This window comes from Tympanuchus pallidicinctus, unplaced genomic scaffold, assembly GCF_026119805.1.
Source record: "Tympanuchus pallidicinctus isolate F22 unplaced genomic scaffold, pur_lepc_1.0 scaffold15, whole genome shotgun sequence".
Lineage (NCBI taxonomy): Eukaryota > Metazoa > Chordata > Aves > Galliformes > Phasianidae > Tympanuchus > Tympanuchus pallidicinctus.
In genome coordinates, this window is record NW_026294669.1 from 8,083,885 (window position 1) to 8,104,630 (window position 20,746).

The following is a 20,746-nucleotide window of genomic DNA, read 5'->3' on the forward strand; positions in this document are numbered from 1 at the left end:
TTTTTGCAGCTAAATGTTTAGATCAATCAGACACTAGTATAAGTCTGATTGTGACTGACGTATAGCTCTACAACATCAGACAACATGAGAGAATGGCTAGATCATCAATGCAGAAAACTACTAAGTGTTACATCCATTGTGGAGGACAGAATCTCTGCATGTCCTAAATCTGAGCTGCTAGCAAAACAAGTTTCATTTTAAATAAATGGAGAATAGAAAGACACTTGTTTGTGATGCATCAAGCTCTCCTTAAAGAGAGAACAGAATTATGATTGAGTCTCTCTCAGGAAACTAATAACATAATTAAAATTATGCAAACTTCATGTTTTTTCTTTATGCCTCCCTACTTCAGAATGTAGTAAGATGTCAGAGTGTGGAGAAGGGTCAAAACTTCATTGTTTGCAATGGCTGAATACTGTTTTACTCCCTGAACACTGTTTTTCCTTCCTTTTCTGAGACACATCGTATGAAGCTCTGATAATTCCCCTCAGCAGAATTCCAGTTATCCAATATGCTAGTGGATGCTTGGCAAATTACCTGTGTTTTACAGTCATTAATTAAAGATGGAAACACCTCTCTTTGCACAACTCAATGATTTAATAATTATTAGTGAGATGTTATGCCTTTAAACATTTCTGGCAGATGATGAAGCGCACTCTCAATGTTTAACAAAGCTTTTAGAGGCTTGTACTACACTGCTGCATAGCAACTGAAACTTCTTATATGCAGCTGAGGTAAATCCCATTGTAGTTATCTGGGAATTGCTGCTGAGGCTTTGTGAAGCAAACATAATAACAAGCTTCAGTTAATTTATGCAGTGTCAGCATATCAAGTTTTGCCACACAAAGGAGTTTTGCATTTTCTGTGAATCCATATTCCAAGCCTACACCCAAACACTCATTACCTAATAAGCGATTCTTTCTGGCAAAATCCTGGCACACAAATCCAAAATGTTTGTCTTTACATAAACACCTACCTTACATGCATACCAGGGAAAAATGAGTGTTCCACTGTAAGAATCAGTTCTCTCCAGTACATCACAGGCATGAAAGCCCAAGAAAGCAATGGCAAGATACTGAGTAACATGCATCAATCAGAGCTGCAGAAAACAGTTTTAGTATCTCTAACACAAAGATGACAATGAGATCTGTTACAGCAGTGTCCAGGAGAATAAATATAGAGATCAATAACACATGAATTATGGTGGTTTTTTTTTTCCCCCTAAGACAATTAACTCTGAAATAACAGAGTTTTACCAAGGGAACTGACTTGACCTAACAGTGTTAGGAGAGAAGAAATAACTGCAGTTCAAGTACGCTCAAACAGGAAGGTAACACCTTCAGGCTGCGCAGAAGTTAATCTGCAGACTGGAAAAATCATAAACACACCAGGATTTATTTGACTATCAAGATCTGATGCCCAAAAGAACAGGCACTAGAAGACACTGTAGGAATCGTGTGCACAATAACTTATACTGGCAAAACAAGAGATGAGTCTCTTCATTTCTTCTCACATTTTTGCCTGTTTTGAGGTACAAGAATAGAAACTGTAATTGCTAGTAGAATTTAGCTCCAGTGTATTAAGAAAGACTGCCATCTTCTGGTTTCTTCAATAACAGTATTCCATAGGAACAAATAACAAAATGGGTTAACTTAAAGCTCAGAACTGATCATAAAGTCACACTTGCTCTGAACCTTTAAAGGAAAATGTCGCTGATAATAAAAGACAGGCAAGGGAAAGTTAGAAAGGCTAATGTATTATGACTACATTGTATGGGTTAAATCAACGCATGCAATAATTATAGCTATCACAGCTTGACACAGTTTATGAAGGTTTGGACCATAAAAACTCTTACCTTTATAATACAAGCAATCTTTTGTGCAGTGCTGACTGTTCTAGCTCCTACAGAGTTTCAATCAAAAGGTACAGCATTATATAATAGGCCACAAACCAACTACTCTCAATCTCAGAAACATAAAAACTCCTTTTAATGATATAGTCATAGGTCAATACAGTAGGAAAAGCATCACAGCAAAGGTGTGACAATGGAAGGACTAGAACAATAGAATTACACTATAAAGAAAGGGAAGAGGACTGCTCACCTATTCAGAAGATGCTAGGTTTGGATAAGAAAGATTCATCAAAGAAGGATCTTCAGAAAGAAATCCATCCCCACTGGCAGTCAGCCCTTAAATGAGGTCTAAGAGAGGTGCAGCTTCTCTTTCTGGTAGTACAGGTGAATTGCCTGCAGCTGTGCTCCCAGGGCTGACCCAGTCCTTTCCCCAGGTGCTCAATGTGTGGTTCAGGCAGTAACTAAACAGTTCCATACAAATGGAAATCTGAAATGATCTTAAAAGTAAAAGCAGCTTACACAGATTCTAAGGACACACCACCACCTCTTTCAGTAACCTGATAGAATACGAGGTACATGTATGAACATTAATCAGACTGAAGATAACTCAAAAATATTGTACTCTTTTCCATCATCTTTTTCACTAATAGGTACAATAAGCATAGGGTTACTGTTCAGTGAAGTGAAATTTTTATTTCAAACTTCAGGAACATACCCTAAAGTAAAAACTAACCAAGGAACTCATAAACAGCATAATAGCATTGAATTAGAAACATTCAATGATTTGTGGTTTTTTGGTTGTTCTGAAATAGTGTTCCGTATTAGTTGAACGATTTTACTAATCTAGATTTCCTGTAAGTGAAGGAATGCGATGATCATCTTCTAAAAAATAACCTCAGTCCTTCATTCCCTTTCCTCTTCAGCTAATGATGTTTTTTTCTGTTGGAGAAATCTCACAGGTAGGGTGACATCTTGTGTTCTTTGCACCACAAAATGCCACGTCTCTGTCTCCATCCAGCTGCCAAGCATCCAGAATGTCCTGAGATCCATCTCACCAACTCAGATTTTATCTTCAAAAAATCTTGGCTGACCTTGTGTATATATGTAAAAGATAAAGTAATGTAAAAGGCACACTACCCCTTCTGAAAGTGAAAATTTTACTAAGACTCTTCACATTAACAAGGGCAGCGTAAAAGGAAAGTACTTTATACCTGAGGAAAGAATTGTTTTAAAGATATAAATCTGTCATGCTGTAAGCTATAAACCAGTGGCTACAACTGCATTTTGATAGGTGTGTTAATAAATCCTCTCATCCTGCTTGTAATCTTCACAGTATTTCGAAAAGAACCTTCAATGAGTTGGGTTTTTTTAAGCAGAAAGTGCTAAAAAATAATAGATCTTCATATATAAAAAATAATATAATGAGCTTAAATGCTATGTTATTAAAAGTGGCTACCTACAAAAAATGAAAAGATGTTTTTGCACTGCCATGTGCAGAAGAGGCTACTTATCAACATTTAATGTGTGTACAAATACTCAATGAGAAAAAGTAAAGATGATGAAGTCAGACTCTTTTCAGTGCTTCTTAATGACAGAACGAGAGGCAATGAACAGGTGAAAAGCAGCAAATTCCATACAAATGCAGAAAAAAAGCTTTTTCACTGCAGGAGTGGTTAAGCATTGAAACACGTTGTCCCAGTAGGTTGTACATCTCCATCCATAGAAATACTAGAAATGTGACAGGACAGAGAGCCAAGCAATCTGCTTTAGCTGATCCTACTTGAGCACGTGTATGGTAACTGCTCAGTCACAACCTGAACCACTGATTGAGCACCTGGGGAAAGGACCCCATCAGCTCTGGGAACACAGGTGAAAGCAATCCATGAGCGTGATGGGAAGGGGTGCAGCCTGGCTCCACCTCTCTTACACCTCATTTAAGGGATGACTGCCACAGAGTAAGGCTCTTTTTCTGGGCATCCCTCTTTTGTGGAGTTTTCCCTGTAAGCCTAGATCTTCAGAGATTGGTGAGCAGTCCTTTTATTTCCCTTTCCCTTATAATATTTTTCTTTTGAGCCAGTCTCTTCATGAGTATACTTGTGTACTGTCATTCCATCACACTGGTCTTTGAGACTGTTATTGTAGGTGGCTTGGAAAAGGTAGTTTCTAGAGGTGCTTTCCACACTAGCTGCTGTGAGATTTTTATGATTCCAACTGCTTTCTTCACTTTCTTCATTTCAGAGTTTTAAGTGATGTTTTAAAGAAATTGGGCTTTAATCATGGTGTATTTTAGAGAGGAGGTCCAAAATATTGACATTAGCTTTAGATTCTGGGGGAAGCTAATGCGTAAATCCTGTTTAGTGCAGGGAAGGACTTAACATCTTTTAATACAAGGTAATGTTTCCCAAGCACTGTAGGTGTTTTTTTACCCAGAAACATCATATAGGCTAGCTTGCTTCTTTTTAATTAAGGTTGTATCACACAATTAACTACAGTGGTGTTGATGATGCACAGAGAATAACAAATGCACATAGGTATTACTTGTAAATTGCTAATGTCTGAGTCTGGCTTTCTTTTCTGGAAGAGGAGACAAGAGGGAACTGATTCTGTGGATTTCTAGTAGTTAAGGTTAAAATAGGTAGGCAGACAGCCGGTTGCTGTTATCAGTTGGGTACATCACTTCAGGAAGGGCCAGATCAGTGCAGTAACCTGGACTCCTGCCATCCAGATCATGTGAGACAGCAGGATTCCATGCACAGCTATGCTAAAATCTGCAAGATTAGACCTTGATCCTCTGTGTATGAAAAAAGATAATTCATTAGGAGAATTATTTCTGTTCCTCATCTTTGTGTGATCCATGTTACTCTGACTCCAAAATACTGTCTTCCTTTTAATCAACTAATAATACCAATCATTCTGGCCCAATGTTCTGAAAGACCAAACTGCTTGTCAGAAGTGCTAGAGTAGTTTTAAGTTTGAGAAAATCCATGAAAGCTATGCAAAAATCTACAAGATATTTCATGAAATACAATCCAATCCATCTCCCCTTTTCACTCTCACTGTAGGTTTGTTCTGGTTTGGAACATATTCAGGGCCATGCCAGTCTGCATTTACAATTGATGCACAGCATTGCTCAGGTTTTAAAATATAGGGTAAATGAGTAATTTCTGAAAAACAAACAAAAAAACCTCAAATTTGGTATGGCCCAATTGTATGCTTCATGCTACACAGTGCTGATGATGTCAGTTAAAACTGAGACAATAACTCCATATATGGCCCCTGAGGGAGACATTATTTGGAAGCAATACTAAACTAAAATCCTAAAAAAAAAAAAAAAGTTACTTGACATCCTGGTCTGCTTTTTATGAACATAGATTTGCTAAATCTGTGTTAAATTCAGAGGTGTATGTTAAATTTCCAAATTCAGTTATATTCAATGATAACCTACAGAAATGTAGTTAGCGTTAGAAATTTCTAACCAGCAATTTTCAAGCTCTCACTACCATTCTGTTAATCATGTCATCTATTTCTTATGTAACGTATCTTTATATACCCTGATATACCTCTACCTTTAGCTCAGTTCCAGTGGGTAACTTTTCCAAAGTTCAGGTTTTAGAATTAAATGTGTCGATTAAGTGGGAAAGTGATAATTTCTGCAGACACACTTGCATATGTATACAGACTTTCATGCATAACACACATTTGCAGAAAATAAACCTTATACCTGTCTATATGAAAACTGATTTTAAACTCAGTGCCTATCCAGAACTCATTAGTCTGAAAGATAAATTTGGTCTAAGAGCAGAAACTATCATCTCTAAAATTGAAACAATGGTTCAGAAAGGTTGTCAATTTTGTGGGTGCGGAACATGGAAGAACTGATTTTCTAGTTTAACTCTTCTAGTTTAATGGTGCAGATGTTCACAAGTGCCATTGCTAATGTTTTTTTCAAAGCCAACTATGACAATAAAAAGATTCTTTTCAGTGATATTTTTGAAAACTGACCCTGTTGTCCATATTTAAGCAGTAAAAATTACAAGTTTTTTGTGATATTTTCTGCATGAGATTGATACTTTTCACATACATCATGATGATTTATATGAAATGATGCAGCTGAACTCAAAGATTACTTTCATGTTGCACTTTCAACTAGCATAAGTAACTTAAAAGTAAATGAGAACAAACATTCTAAGTCTGGCTTCAAAATAGTGCCATTGACAACACACTAGGATATTGAAAACATTTGTATTCAGAGATTCAGAGTCTCTAATTTGGAATCCTTCAACTTCAGAAAGCTTAGGTAAACAAAGCATGATCTCCTACAGTTCTGCCTGCAAGATCATGTGTAGAAAATCTGATATGTTCTGACAGCAACTCAATAATCATTTAAAAAAATCCTATTGTTAGTAAGGACTGCCTGGTAAGTCAAGCAGTTATTAATGAACCTATGGGCAGAAATGAAACTTATGTACCACAGGGAATTCTTGCTAAATCTAGGAAATGCCAAACTTCAGAAAATAGTATGATAAATTAATCATTTCAAGTATTGTCTGGACTTGTCACTAAGAAATGTATATTATTGCTTTCTGATTTTTTTTTTTGTCATTTTTCCCCACAGTTTCTGCTTGAAGAGAAAGGATAGAGCTCAAAACATGTTTTGAACTCTCTAATGAAGTAAACTCTAAGCAATATCTTTTACAAGATATGGGGATAATGCTGTGTTGGAGCGTATGATATGTAGCCACCTAATGGAATCTAATTTCCAAAGTCCCATATCCCATACATAATGCCACGATATCTGCCTACACAGATGCAAAACTATCATTCCTCTGCAAATGCATCAACGTTTTCCTTCTGCTCCCTGCCAACAAAAGAAAACTTGTAAAATTGTGTTGACAGATGATTGGTGTATATCCCATATATCCTGGTCAGAGGGATCTAACATACCTCACAGAAGCATTTGTCAGTTTGGGCCTTGTGCCACACTAATGCACTTTCACAAACTCTTGCCAAGTCAACCTGTGCCCAGAGGGGACACTGAGATGAGTTCCTCATATGGGGTTTTAACAGAACACGTTTTCCAGGTCCAACATCTTGGCAGATCTGAGAGTGTGGTGATGTGGATGAAAGCTAAATGGTGATGACCCTGGCAGTGCTGGCTGAGATAAGAACACGTGGATCATCCTGTTCTTGAAGAAGGTAATTTTCTCTGCCCTCAGTATAAGTACTGGTGTCAGCTCTCTCCTGCCCAGATTTTTAATTCACTCTATTTGCTCAGTGACAATATTTCAGAAGGATCCAAATAGTGAATCTAACCATGTAACTATAAATCAGCACAGTGTAGAAAGAACAAATATTTAGCTAATTAAAAGTATATTCTGTAGGCACGATGTAAGGTAGACAGGGAGGAAATATGGAAATATATTTCCAGAACCTAAACTACACTGACTTACAGCAAGAAGCTGCTTAAAATTCAGCCTTGACATGACATTCCCTAGAGTTTTGTACCAAAAGCCTTTCTTGATGAGTGAGGATGGCTCAATTTATTTTTCAAAACACATCTAATGGAGACTGATGTGCCTACACACAGATATCCTCGTTATTTAATATGCCAGTGGCCAGTTTGGACCTGGTCACCTTTTTTGCTTCACAGTTTGTGTCACATCTGTAAGCAGAGCAGCTCAACAGCCAAGCTAGAGGTCATGCTTTTCAAACTGCCAAGAATGTTCACAGTGAACGCCTGTGAAGTCTGCTGCAAGTGATGTGCAATGCATTCTGCCCCACAGCAACTACTTGCATTTATGAAATAGAGTTCTGAAGGTAATTAAGTGAGAGATGGACTAAAACAGCAAAAATGTGCTGCTATACGGTGTCCTGGAGTCCAGGTTACTCTTCAGTATTGCTTAATGAGAGTCTGGGACAGAAAATAACTTAGAGAAAGAATCAGCCAAGGGGATCTCTTGTTTCAGTTTGTTTAAACTGAAAAACAAAATATTGGTAGTTTTGTTTCTTGTGAAGCCTTTGTTCACCTGCAAGGTTCCACTTTCAAGTATAAAGCATAAAGGTGTTACAATACCAATTTGTTCAGTCTTATTTCAGTGATGTCCAAATAGGGACATCTTTTCTTGCTCCAGCAATACCCGCTGAGATTAAATTATCTTCAGTGTTAATTCTTCCTCCTCTTTCCATATGCTTTTCATAAACAACAATATTTTTTTGGAATTGTGTCTTAATTTCTTATGATTGTTGAAGAACAGCAGCATCTCCTGTCTTTCTCTTGTACAGGTCTAGTAGCTATTGCTAATTTGAATGTATGCATATATAATGCAATGGAAAGTACAGTAATGACAATGGAGCAGCAAGGTCTCAGGCTGTAGCAAGTGAGGACTTGCACAGACACAACAGCAGTAAGCACACTACTTACTTTCAGAAGGCCTCAAGTATAGAGGGACCTCCCAGGAAATACCTTCACCTCCACTACCATCCCTTAAATGAGGTCTGGGAAGGGATGGATGTTGGCTCCTTCCCTTCTGGTCATTCAGGTATATTGTGTACACCTGAACTCCTCTGAGTTGGCCCTTTCTTCCCATCACATGCTCAATAACTGGTTCAGGCAGTGACCTAATATTTCCACTACATTATATTATTAATAAATGAAAGAAATTTTAAAATGTTATGTAACTTTCAGCAGTTTGAAATTCTGGCAAAAAAAAAGTCTCATCTGGGTAATGTGTGTGAAAGCTGCACATCAATAATTACAGATGATGAAAAGAAAGATAGTATTCAGAGATGCTGGAGGATTTCATTCTGAGGCACGAGGCTGCATGTGGAGATGGGGCCAGCAGTTAATCTTGATGCTCCTTGGCTGCTCTGCAGCTTCTCCTCCTATCCTGTGAGTTTCATGATCCAGCATGGACCACGTGGGGACACACAGAAGCAGCACTGCTGTTGGAAGGTGTGGGCATTAGCAGCTCTGGGGGCAATGTAAAATCCTGCAGGGGCTGCTGTTCCCCCTTTGCTCTTCACTAAGACCAGAGGCACAGCAAGAGGTGTTGGCCTTGAGCTGTGTTGGGGGGAGGATTCCACTTGGAGACTGGGAACAAGTTCTTCTGCAAAAAACTGGTGATGCAGTGGCACTGGCTGCCCAGGGAGGTGGTGGAGTCACCATCCATGGAGGTGTTCAGGAACTGTGGAGGATGTGGTTAGTGGGTGGGTGGGGGCAGATGATCTTACAGGTCTTTTCCAACCTTAATGGTTCTATGACTCTATAAATGAATTATGAATTTTGTTTCATTTTTGGTGTATCTTTCTTAAAAAAAAAAAGAAAAAGAGTTACCTGTAATAAACACTTTGAAGTTAGTAGAGCCATAATTCTGAGCTTAATGTGCCTTGCCCCAGGTAATTGCAGGCTGAGCATTACCCTATTCGTAGCAATTCAGATTTCCAGAAAATTCAGATTTCCAGAACACTGCGTTTCTTGGTTTAAGAAACCCGAGCAAATTGCTGTAAATTCCTGTGCTATTTGTGCCACCTGCTGGTCAAGAGGGATCTAAAGGAGGTTGCAGGAACTGCTCTGGATGAGGATGAAGAGGCAAGAAAGAGGACGCGAGGAGGAAAGGCTATTCTGCCTCTCGCTGAGCTGAGGAGCAGCCGGGAGCAAAGCTCTAAGAAGCCATGCCCTGGAGCCGGCATGTAGTACAGGAATCCAACCATAGCACGGCTGGGCTGGGCTAGCGGGAGCCCTGCACTGCCTCCCCCGCGCCGCCGGGGGGCGCCAGCCGAACGGCGAGGTTCCGGCGCGTCCCGGATGCGCGTCGCTGGGTTGGGGCCGCCGTCCCCACGTGTGATCGAGGGAGGCGGGCAGCGCGCAGCCGGGATGTCGGTGTCGGTGGCCGCGGGCAACCTGCCCATGCGGCTGCTCCGCAAGAAGATCCACAAGAGGAACTTGAAGCTGCGGCAGCGCAATCTGAAGCTGCGGGCTGCAGAGCAGGAAGGTACGGCGGGGCCGGGGCGGGCGGGCTGGCGGTCCCTGAGCCTCTGAGCGCCGCGGCTTACGGCTGTTCTACATCTTCCCTCTCCGTGCCCAGGCCGGGCCTCGCTGGGCCCCCCGGAGGAGGACGAGGAGGTGAAGGAGGCGGCGGCCCCCGAGGCGGAGGCAGAGAGAGAGACAGAGGAGGGTGAGCGGGCAGCGCCGGGCCTTGAGGCCGCTGGGGTGAAGAGGAGGAAGAAGAAGAAGAGGAAGGCTGCGGCTGGCCCCGACGGAGGTACGTTTGTGCAGTCTGTGTCTGAAAGCTCCACAGAAACCTTGTCTCCCCTTCTCCTGACCCCTCCCACCACACGATGTCTGTACAAATGATTTACAGGGTAAAGCAGGCCAGTCTGCAGCACAGCTTTCGGATGAGAAAAGTATTTCTCATACCTCTCACTGAGAACGGTTTGTCCTCTGTAAAATACTGTCCTAGGTACAGAAACTAAGAAAGCAAAAGCTGAAGAAGACTTATCTGTGGAGGCAGAAGGTGAAGATGGGCAGGATTCTGGAGAAAAAGAAGCAGAAGAGGAGGATGAAGTGCCCAGTTTACCTCTGGGTCTAACAGGTATATTGTGTTTTCTTTTTTCATAGGTATACAAAAATCCCAGTTCTTAAGCTTTCTTCCAGAGCAGGTTCTCAAATTTGCATTAAAAACCTGGTGTTTGAACACAGGTGACGTGATATTGGCAGCTGCAGTGTTATCATTCAGCTAATGTTCTTTGAAGTTTGCATTATATGTACATATTTTGGTCTTAAAATTACTTTTGAAAAACAGTTTTGAAATATACTTGCACATATTTAAATATGGAAAGAAGGGCCAGTTAAATAGAGTTGTATTGCTAATTGGCGTGAAAAGCAGTGTAATCGTTCGTTTTTAACAGGTCTCTGTGGCTCCCTGGGAATGCATTAATACAGAGTATTGTTTTTAGCATCTTAAAATTTTATAGTAGGAAGGAATTGTAAGAAGTTGTTTGTAAGGTGAATTTCTTACTGGCCAGTCTTGGGATGGACAGAGTTGAAGTTAGTGAATGTTTTTCTCCCTCTCTCTCTTCAGGTGCCTTTGAAGACAATTCTTTCACTTCCCTTGCTGGTCTTGTAAGTGAGAATACATTGAAAGGCATCAGTGATATGGGCTTTACACACATGACAGAAATTCAGCATAAAAGTATTAAACCTCTTCTGGAAGGCAGGTAAGAAATATATCTTTTTAGTTGCCACAGTGACCTCAAATGTTGTGTAAATGATGGTAACAAATTAGGTAGAAGAAACATGACTTCTTGGAGCTACGCTCTTTTCGAAACATTGTTTTGTAATTTAAATATTTCATTTGTAGTTGTAAATACAAATTAATGAGGTGTATGTGTTACGTGTGAACAAATACTTAAGGTAAGTTGTATGGGAACTGTTGAGTCACGGCCTGAACCACTGATTGAGCACCTGGGGAAAGGACCTGGTCAGCCCTGGGAGCACAGGTGAAGGCAATTGATGTGTGAGGCTGGAAGGGGTGGAGCCTGGCTGCACCTCTCTTAGACCTCATTTAAGGGCTGACTGCCACAGGGGAAGGATCTCCTTCTGGAGATCTCTCCTTGGTGAAGTTTTCCACTGTGAGCCTAGGTCTTTGGAAATGGTGAGCAATTCTTTTTCCTTTCCTTATGATATCTTTGTATTGCATTAGTCCCTGTGTCATTACACCTTTTGTATCACCTTTTAATCGTGTTGATCTTTCCAGTTATTACAGTAAGTTAATGGAAATTGCTTTGCACTTGGCTTTGAAAGCAGTAGAATCTGTTTTCATTAGTCTCTTGTATCAGTGTGTTTCATAGAAATAAGAGACCAAGCTGTGAACCGTATCTGTCCCGGGACGCTTAATTTTAGTTAGATTAAAACCATGTTACATTTTCACATAGTCAATATCATTCAGAATAGGATTTATTTTTTCTCTGTGAGGTGTCCTTAACACTTCTTCTAATTTTGCCTTTTGCAGGGATATTTTAGCAGCTGCTAAAACAGGCAGTGGCAAAACACTTGCATTTCTCATTCCTGCAGTGGAGCTCATCTACAAGTTAAAATTCATGCCTAGAAATGGTAAGCATCTCCTTCATTTTGTAGTAACCCAGATGTTAAAGGATGTGACTGTGAAAGGGACTGGAGGAAGTGGAACTTAACCTGAGTGAATTGATGTGTGTTTTAGGGACAGGTGTTATTATTCTTTCACCTACTCGAGAGCTTGCCATGCAAACCTATGGAGTTCTTAAAGAACTTATGAATCATCATGTTCACACCTATGGTCTGATCATGGGGGGCAGTAACAGATCAGCAGAAGCTCAGAAACTTGGAAATGGAATCAATATAATTGTAGCAACACCAGGAAGACTTCTGGATCATATGCAGGTATACAAAAATAACAATGCCTCTTACTTTCATAGAAGGTAATAAAACTCTCGTCCCTATCTGACTTTTAGTTTGTTATTCTTTTAGAACACTCCAGGTTTCATGTACAAGAACTTGCAGTGTTTGGTGATTGACGAGGCAGATCGAATCTTAGAGGTTGGATTTGAGGAAGAAATGAAACAGATCATAAAACTTCTACCAAGTAAGGAGAAAAAAAGCCTGTCTTTCCTGGAAATTACTTGACTAACATTATGTCGTCTCTATAACTGAATTATTGTAAGAGAAGTCATTAATTCTTGTAGTTCTGTAAATGCACCTTGGAGTGAGTGTCTTAACTCTGTCCATTTTTTCTGGTAGCTAAAATATATTATTTAGCATTATATATCTGAAGGACCTGGTTTTCTGTGTCCTTACGTACTATAGGAATGTGATTTTGTTCATATAAAAACATTTAGGTTAATGCCTACTGTTTCTCATTCATCTTTCTTATTTCCTGCTATTCGTTATTTCTTAATTAAGAAGTAAATTAGGAATTAAATAAGGAAGTAATAAGAAGAAAGATCTGTCTATGCAGTTGGATTTTTTTTAAAAGTATTGTTCTGGAGAGATTAATGAATACCTTACTTCTTTTCTTTACTTTTGTTTAGTTATTCTTTGTAACTAACATCCTTTGAAGAATGCAAATAATCAGCACTAAAACTAAGTGAAGGAAGAGTGGGGAAAATGACTTTGGGAAGCAATAGATGAAAGATTTCTGTCTTGCTTGATTTTAGTTTGTTTTCCTTCCTTGAGAAGGAATTTATTTTAAAACACTCAAAATAACAGAAATCTTTCTAAAAATGGTGTCACCAGTTATTCCACGAGACCAATTGGTGCAGTTCTTCTAGCTGTAAAATTGAACAGGCTAAGTGCATTTTTGCTGTACTCTTGTTGTAAGAAAATGTTATGGTATCAGGCTGTATATTTATGCTGGGATATGATAGGCAGGCAGTTGGTTGGGTACACCTGCTGGAAGACCTGTTGAAGATGCACAGCCACGTGCCAAACATGCAAAAATGTGTGTGTTATGGATTGTCTAAGAAAAGTTTAGCAAAGCTGAAGTGCATTAAGATTTTTGAAGATGGTGACAGCTGAAGTGAATATTGTGCAATGCAATACACAATGTATCAATACCTGCCTTTCTGTATCAGTAGCAGTATATAAATAAATGGAAAAAAGGTGAAGAATTTTTGCAGGGGGGTTTGCAACTAAAAATTTGAAGTATTTGCTATTTGAATTCTCATTTAAAAAATTAAGCATTCTTATAATCCATCTTCAGAGCGCAGACAGACGATGCTGTTTTCTGCTACGCAAACCAGGAAGGTGGAAGATCTAGCCAAGATCTCTCTGAAGAAAGAACCACTGTATGTAGGAGTTGATGATAACAAGGAGACAGCAACAGTAGATGGTCTTGAACAGGTAAAACATAAATGTTACTTAAAGGGGTCTGAGAAAAACCAACAGGCCCTATGTTCTTTTCAGATGGGTTGTATAAATGCCCATCTCTTGAAGTGTTTAACATCCTACTGGGCAAAAGTGGAGTTACCTGAAAGGTTTTATTCACTCTGTCTTAAAGGTTATGTAAGAAATTCATGAAGTAATAATATAGTTAGTTACACTTTATAACTACTGTCTATATTACGTACCTGTCTATATTAAGTACTGTGTTACTGACTAGAGAACACTTGAGATCTTGTTTTTTTTTCTACTTAAGATGGTGGCTAAATGGAGTTGCACCTTAGTTTCTAGGTTCGTGCAGTTGATAAAATGATATTGTTTTAAAATACCAGTAGGTAGATACTACCTTTAAAGAGTCGACTAGTAGCAAGAATTCAATAAAATTCTTCTGTAGTTTGTAGAGTAAATTTTTGCTGTCATCAGTGTTTCAGGAGTTTCATATAACAAAGTGAGAAACAGACAGTAAATCAGTTGGCTTCATTCTGTGTAGCTGGAAAATTAACTTTTGCTAATAGTCCCCTGCAAAAAGTGTTCTGTACTGTTTAACAATGTTTAAATAATTTCCAGGGTTATGTAGTGTGCCCATCTGAGAAAAGATTCCTTTTGCTCTTCACGTTCCTGAAGAAGAACCGAAAGAAGAAACTAATGGTATTTTTTTCTTCGTGTATGTCAGTGAAGTACCACTATGAATTACTCAACTACATTGATTTGCCTGTTTTGGCCATTCATGTAAGTATTTTTATGTGTTGATTTATTTTTATTGAATCTGGTAATGACTGTTTTTAAACATCAGGCTTCCATGCAGTCCCTCTGAAAGTAACACTTAAGTAATTTGAGTTTTTAATGCTTTGAATATACACTGTAACCTCTGAAGGTACCGGTTTTCTGTGATAGCATTGCTTCTTCACTGTGAAATTGTTCTGCTTGGTCTGTGCAAATCCACAAGGTAGAAAGATGCCCTGAAGTATTTTATATTTTTTGGCAGTGATATAGTATGAGAAATGAGAAATTACACGTAAGCTTACAATCTGGCAAGGTGTTTCTAGTGGACATTCTTAATATATGTGTTCTTTGGGTTATTTTCTTGTTTTGTTTGATTTGTTTTTTGGTTTTAGGGCAAGCAGAAACAGACAAAACGTACTACAACATTTTTCCAGTTCTGTAATGCAGAATCTGGAATCCTGTTGTGCACTGATGTAGCTGCCAGAGGACTGGATATTCCTGAGGTGGACTGGATTGTCCAGTATGACCCTCCAGATGATCCAAAAGTAAGTTATGGAAATAAAAGTACCTTCAAATCCTAGCTGCGAGTGTTGCTGCAGAGACAACCTGAATCTTCTGCTCGACAGAGGTCAGAATTCAGCTGCATTCACATCTGGCAGCTGATTTCATCCACTGATCTCCACCAGATCCTTGGAAGTGCTGCAGCTAGTGAAGACATAGAACATAACTCTTTATGGTATCAAAGTAATTTAAAATCCAATAAGCTAAACAACAAAAAAAATACCCCTTAAGAGTATGAATTCATATATGCATGCTTGAGTCTTGTAACAGCTTTTCCATTAAAAGCTTGATTATTTAAAAATTGGAATTCTCATTCGAGAAAATGTCCAATGCAAACAAAAAAGACTTAAAAACTTAGATACCTTGACAAACATAGCAAGTAAAGTTAAGTTTTCAGTGGCATTAGGTTAAGGTTCTTTTTTCTTCAGTAGGAGGTAAGATGCTTCTAGTCAGGGATTTCTGTCTCAACTAGTTCTGTGCTTTGCTTCATCAGCACTTGGTTTGCCTCGTCTGTATGTCAGTGCTAAGAAAGTTTTGGAACAAAACTGATGTTGCTGACACTGTTAATGTTAAATGCTTTTTCCATAAAACTTTTTGTATTGCTACTTATATGAGAGACTGCCTGGACTTAACTGTTTTCTTTTCTCTCTGCAAAAGGAGTATATTCATCGTGTTGGTAGAACTGCCAGAGGTATAAATGGTAGAGGACATGCTCTGCTCATTTTACGTCCAGAGGAACTGGGCTTCCTTCGTTACCTGAAACAAGCCAGGGTAAACTTACATCTAGAATTCCTTTTTTTGTTTTTACTGTGCAGTCATGATTTTAAAGGCAAAAACCTTAACGATTAGCAAAACATTTTAACTTCTGAGCACAAATAATTCTATCACTTGCGAAATATGTAACTGAACATTTGGCTCTATTCTGCTGACTCTTAGACTCAAAGGTGACTGTGTGTATTAACAGTTGCTTTGCAGCTGTGCAGTGTGCATTATTAAAATACAATTTTCCTATAACCTCTTCATGAAAAGATACTGGAAGCTTGGCCAGTGCAGTTCTTATTTTTCTATTAAAATAATGGCTTTTTTTTTTTTTCAATTCCAAAAGATGGGTAGCTTTCTTTCAAATGTAACCATTTTAATAAGAGAGAACTGCTCATAGGTTCATAGAGGTTTTCCTTATGGAGTTGTTTACAGTCCAGATTTAGCAGTGAAAGGGTCATAAAAAGTATCTTTATTACTGTAATTTAAGGGAAATATAATGCTGGCCTCTTTATGCAGAGGCAATTTCAGTGAATATATTTCTGATAAGGGTTACTAATGTTGTTGTCATTGTTTTAAGTTGAAGATCTCAAAGACCTCTTCATGAGGTCTAATGTAAGGTTTAATTTAAAGTGTGCTCTTGGACTTCAGATTCATTGATAAATAAAGCTGTGTTATTTAAAAAAAAAAAAAAAGTCTTCTATTTCTGTTAGGTCTGTTCTTATATGTCTTACGTCTTATTGTTTGTACAATAGAAATAATCTAGATTATGCATTTATTCATTTGTTCTTCTAAGGTACCACTCAGTGAATTTGAGTTTTCCTGGTCAAAGATTTCAGATATCCAGTCTCAGGTATGAAATGAAGAATTTTAATATCTAGTACTAAATTGCTGATATTGCACCATATGCATTTGCTTGTGAGGATTCTTTTTTCCAGAGTACATTGCAAAATCATAGTGGTGTAAATATGCTTTCAGCTTTTGAATAGAATATTCTCTAGACAGCAAATAGTGTTTCCAGTAGCTTTTATAAAATGGTTATGCATGCTTACATTAATTATGAGTATCTAATCTTATACAAGATGATTTGCTCAGCCTTCAGCATACATAAAGAAATCCAGTACCAACACCTAGAAATGCCAGTATATGTTCCAGGTTTATTTTTTATCAAGCTGGTATTAATGAAGCCTGGTGTCAGCCAAACTTGGCATGTGCTTCTATCCAACAAAAATTACCACGGAGGTCAAAGTAGAAGAGAATAGCATAGATAGCTCTGTAGATGTGGATTTTTATTTTTATTTAGCTCTGTGAATCATTTTCTTAAGAGCTGCGTGAAGTTTCTTTGTGATAACTTAAATTTGATATAGAAAATACCAGAAGCAGTGAGGACAGTCCTTACAGAATCTCTGTTAGTTCTTAATAATAGTTAGGAAGTACTAATGCCTAATTTGTGACTTAATATTAGTTTGCCAAATTGTTGCAGTCAAATGAGACACTCAGATCTAAGCTTTGGGAAATTAGCCCTCAACAAATAAAATACTTCAGTCTACACTAGTGCATCTTCATTTTTGTCTTAAAAATAATACTGTGCTTTTTATGGTGAATTTCCAGCATTTTAGATAGAGCTATAATGTTCAGCCTGGAGAAGAGGAGGCTCAGGGGAGACCTCATTGCTCTCTATAACTTCCTGAAGGGAGGCTGTAGTGAGCTGGGGGTCGGCCTCTTCTATCGTGTCATTAGTGATAGGACCAGGGGGAATGGCTTCAAGCTACGGCAGGGGAGATTCAGGCTGGACATGAGGAAGTATTACTTTTCACAAAGGGTGGTCAGGCACTGGAATGGACTGCCCAGGGAGGTGGTGGAGTCACCGACCCTGGGGGTGTTCAAGGAAAGGCTGGATGTTGTGTTGAGGGACATGGTTTAGTAGGAGCTATTGGGAATAGGTGAACGGTTGGACTGGATGATCTTTTAGGTCTTTTCCAACCTTGGTGATTCTATGATTCTATGATAAGCAAAATTATATGGAATGGTACAGTTTAGATGTCTGACTTAAGTGTATTGTCATTGTCTGTTAATTCTCAGTTATTTACTCATAGAATCATATGATTCTCCTCTCAACGAGCTTTGTTAGGACAACCTAATTTAATGTTTTTGTAAACTTTCTCACTGCTAAAGATTTGTACAACAATTCAGCTTCAGGCTTTAGTGTCTGGTTGTAAAAGCACTGTAGATGTGTGCTCTGCTGTCACAGTGCAGTCTTACTAAAGTGAGTAATGAATGTCACTGCAGTGCACACAGTAAATAATTGGCTTGCATTTAACTTATTGTTATAGCCATAATTCCATAATGTCTCTTTTTTCTTATCAGCTGGAGAAACTGATTGAGAAGAACTACTTCCTTCACAAGTCAGCCCAGGAAGCATACAAAGCTTACATTCGAGCTTATGACTCCCATTCTCTGAAGCAGATCTATAATGTGGGGAACTTGGATCTTAACAAAGTCAGCCTCTCTTTTGGCTTTAAAGTCCCTCCATACGTTGACCTCAGTATCCTTTTACTGCTGTGTTTCAAAGCTGAATTCCCGCTTTGAAAAATGTTAAATGCAACTTATGGAAGTAGGTATGCTATTTCAAATTCTGTGTTCTTTGTTGGGTTTTATTTAGTATTGCTAATAGTCACATACGTGCAGCATGTCCAAATAATGAAAATGTTAAATGGCAATTTTTCCTGTTTTAATAATTGCTTACAAATATCTGCTTTAATATAGATGTGGACTTCAGATGCTGCAGCCTTGTAGGTGCTGGAATATTGCATGCATGTTCTAGAGGTCTGTACTGAAATAGAGGGGCGTGGGTCAAAGGTGCCAGTGGAGGGAGAGGAGTTGGAGCAGTTGTTCTTTAGTTGAATTAGTTGGACAGCTGGAAGAATAAAAGCGTTCAGTAGAATGACAGGTCCACCCATAACACAACTGTGTGTGGTTTGTGTAATACTTTTTTCTCTTCTTAATAATGCTCGCAGTACCCAATAAGCAATGCTTCAGTTAAGACTTTTGTTATGCTCTTTAACCCATAAAATTCCAGATGTGAACAGCAACCAAGGCAGAAGGCTACAGAAAAGAGGTGGAGGTGGAGGATTTGGTTACCAGAAACCAAAGAGTGTCCACAAAGCTAAAATCTTCAAACACATCAGCAAGAAATCAGACAATCGACAATTTTCTCGTTAATTGTGCATTCATTACAGTGGCTTTTTGCTTTGGTTTGAAACTGTCTGGCAGTTACATTTTAAACTTCTCTGCTGACCTTTCAGGGAAAGAAAAGTATTTGTTTCAGAGCTTCTTAATGTTTCATTTTAGGATGACTCTTTGGAAAAGAGAATACAGAGAGATAGCCAAACTTCTTGTAAAGAAGAAGGTGGATGAGTGTAATTATTTCAGTTCAGTGATTTATTAAAGAAAGAATATTTTCAACTTTTTATAGACAAATTTGCTTTATCCTTTTTACAGGCACCACTGGAACTTGTCAGAATAGGCAGAATGCAGGGACAGATTCCAATGTGAGATGACTTGTATAGCAAGAGACTTGAGTATGCTAAGAAGTGCAGTTCATAGGTGTCTGAAAATATTTTTACAGTGTAAAAAAAATAAAGGGATTTTTGTTCACAAGGATCATTGCAGGATGTCTTAGTGGTACAGAGTTCATTGTCCATCGTACATGGTGAAGAATGTGTTCTTTTTCAAAAGAATCATTGTATGTTGTTGTTGAGTCTAATTATGACTGTGCTCATAGTTATTTTAATTCATGGCATCTAGGTAGCAAATACAGTGTCTAAGATTTAAAAAAAAAAAAAAAAAAAACCAACCTCTTATACTACATCTGAGTTCATGGTTAGAATTACTTCTTTAACATTATGATAAAACAGTAACATTCCAGTGAATTACTTGCTTTTCCTCTGTGGTCTGTTTAAATCTGTTAATGTCTAGTGTATTATCTTATGAATTGATGAAGAAATTAAGAAAAGCACATTGCATGATTTGAAGGACTTTGCCCAGATATGGTGTTGGGAGCTTGTTTGTTTGTTTAGGTTATTTTCAGGTCTCTACCCTTGTAGAAGTAAATAATTTATGAGGCTTCAGTAGTGGTGGGAATAGCATTTAAAAAATGTACATCCACTGATGCAAGGAAGGACTACGTTGTCTCAGTCTGGACGTTTAAGAATCAGGGCCCCACATGATTGCAGTAAAACAAGCTTTATTACTTTATTCTGTATCATCTAAAAGGCAAGACAAGACTACTTTGAATAATAAAAAAAAAAAAATTATAGTTATTCCATTATGAAGTGAACCCTGAGATCTTTTGAAGTAGTATATCACATTTAAGTTAATGTGTGCACTGAAGTGCAGTAGAAGCAAGTGGCAGTCTCTCTTACCCGTAGAGAAACCAGGTCATTGGAAAGGGGAAGAGCAGTGTGATCATTATGTCAATAGTCCTTACTACAGCACTCAGACCTCGGTGTTGCTTTTTTTTCCCCTTTTACCTGAAAAAGCTTTTAGCCCTACTTGCGAAATTTTCAGGGGCTGTTAATATTGATTGGATACTAAGAACTTCCAAATACTGAAATTTTTGTAACTACAGTTTGCATGAAAATAGAAGAATCTCTACTGTAGGGTAAGCAATTATAGTTGGGCATGTGATGCCTGGCTCATTGAGATCTAGTCTTTGATTCTGATTTTGCTAACAACATTTAGAACTAATAGATGTCAAGAAAGCTCTGTCTGTTTTTTGATAACACATTTTAAGACAGATACTGTGTTTTAAGAGAGATACTACACTGACATGTACAGCATCATACAGTTGAAGAGTTCTGTCTACACCTATGCTCTTTGCAGTTGCAGTGTGGGAATTAACATACAATGACATTAACTCTGAGGGATTCATTAGA

General features: G+C 38.3%; 1 protein-coding gene and 2 long non-coding RNA genes across 3 annotated transcripts in view; 2 read left to right on the forward strand and 1 right to left on the reverse strand.

Annotated features, from left to right (window-relative positions):
• The window catches only part of LOC128077031 (uncharacterized), a 79,361-nt gene extending 77,186 nt beyond the window's left edge, over positions 1–2,175 (reverse strand). Inside the window, exon 1 of the long non-coding RNA XR_008204806.1 lies at positions 2,103–2,175. This is a non-coding gene — a long non-coding RNA (uncharacterized LOC128077031). The remainder of the gene's footprint in view (positions 1–2,102) is intronic.
• Positions 2,176–3,815: 1,640 nt separating this feature from the next.
• Positions 3,816–8,329, forward strand: LOC128077183 (uncharacterized). Its single transcript, XR_008204869.1, has 3 exons — positions 3,816–3,876; positions 6,934–7,048; positions 8,135–8,329. It is a non-coding gene; the product is annotated as an uncharacterized LOC128077183 (long non-coding RNA).
• Positions 8,330–9,641: 1,312 nt separating this feature from the next.
• Positions 9,642–20,485, forward strand: DDX18 (DEAD-box helicase 18). Its single transcript, XM_052675711.1, has 14 exons — positions 9,642–9,843; positions 9,937–10,113; positions 10,312–10,443; positions 10,933–11,068; positions 11,863–11,963; positions 12,070–12,269; positions 12,357–12,471; positions 13,588–13,727; positions 14,334–14,495; positions 14,882–15,034; positions 15,708–15,821; positions 16,606–16,662; positions 18,177–18,354; positions 18,889–20,485. Exons 1-14 carry the CDS (start codon positions 9,657–9,659, stop codon positions 19,029–19,031), a joined length of 1,995 nt encoding a protein of 664 aa, XP_052531671.1. The 5' UTR covers positions 9,642–9,656; the 3' UTR covers positions 19,032–20,485.
• Positions 20,486–20,746: the final 261 nt, after the last annotated feature.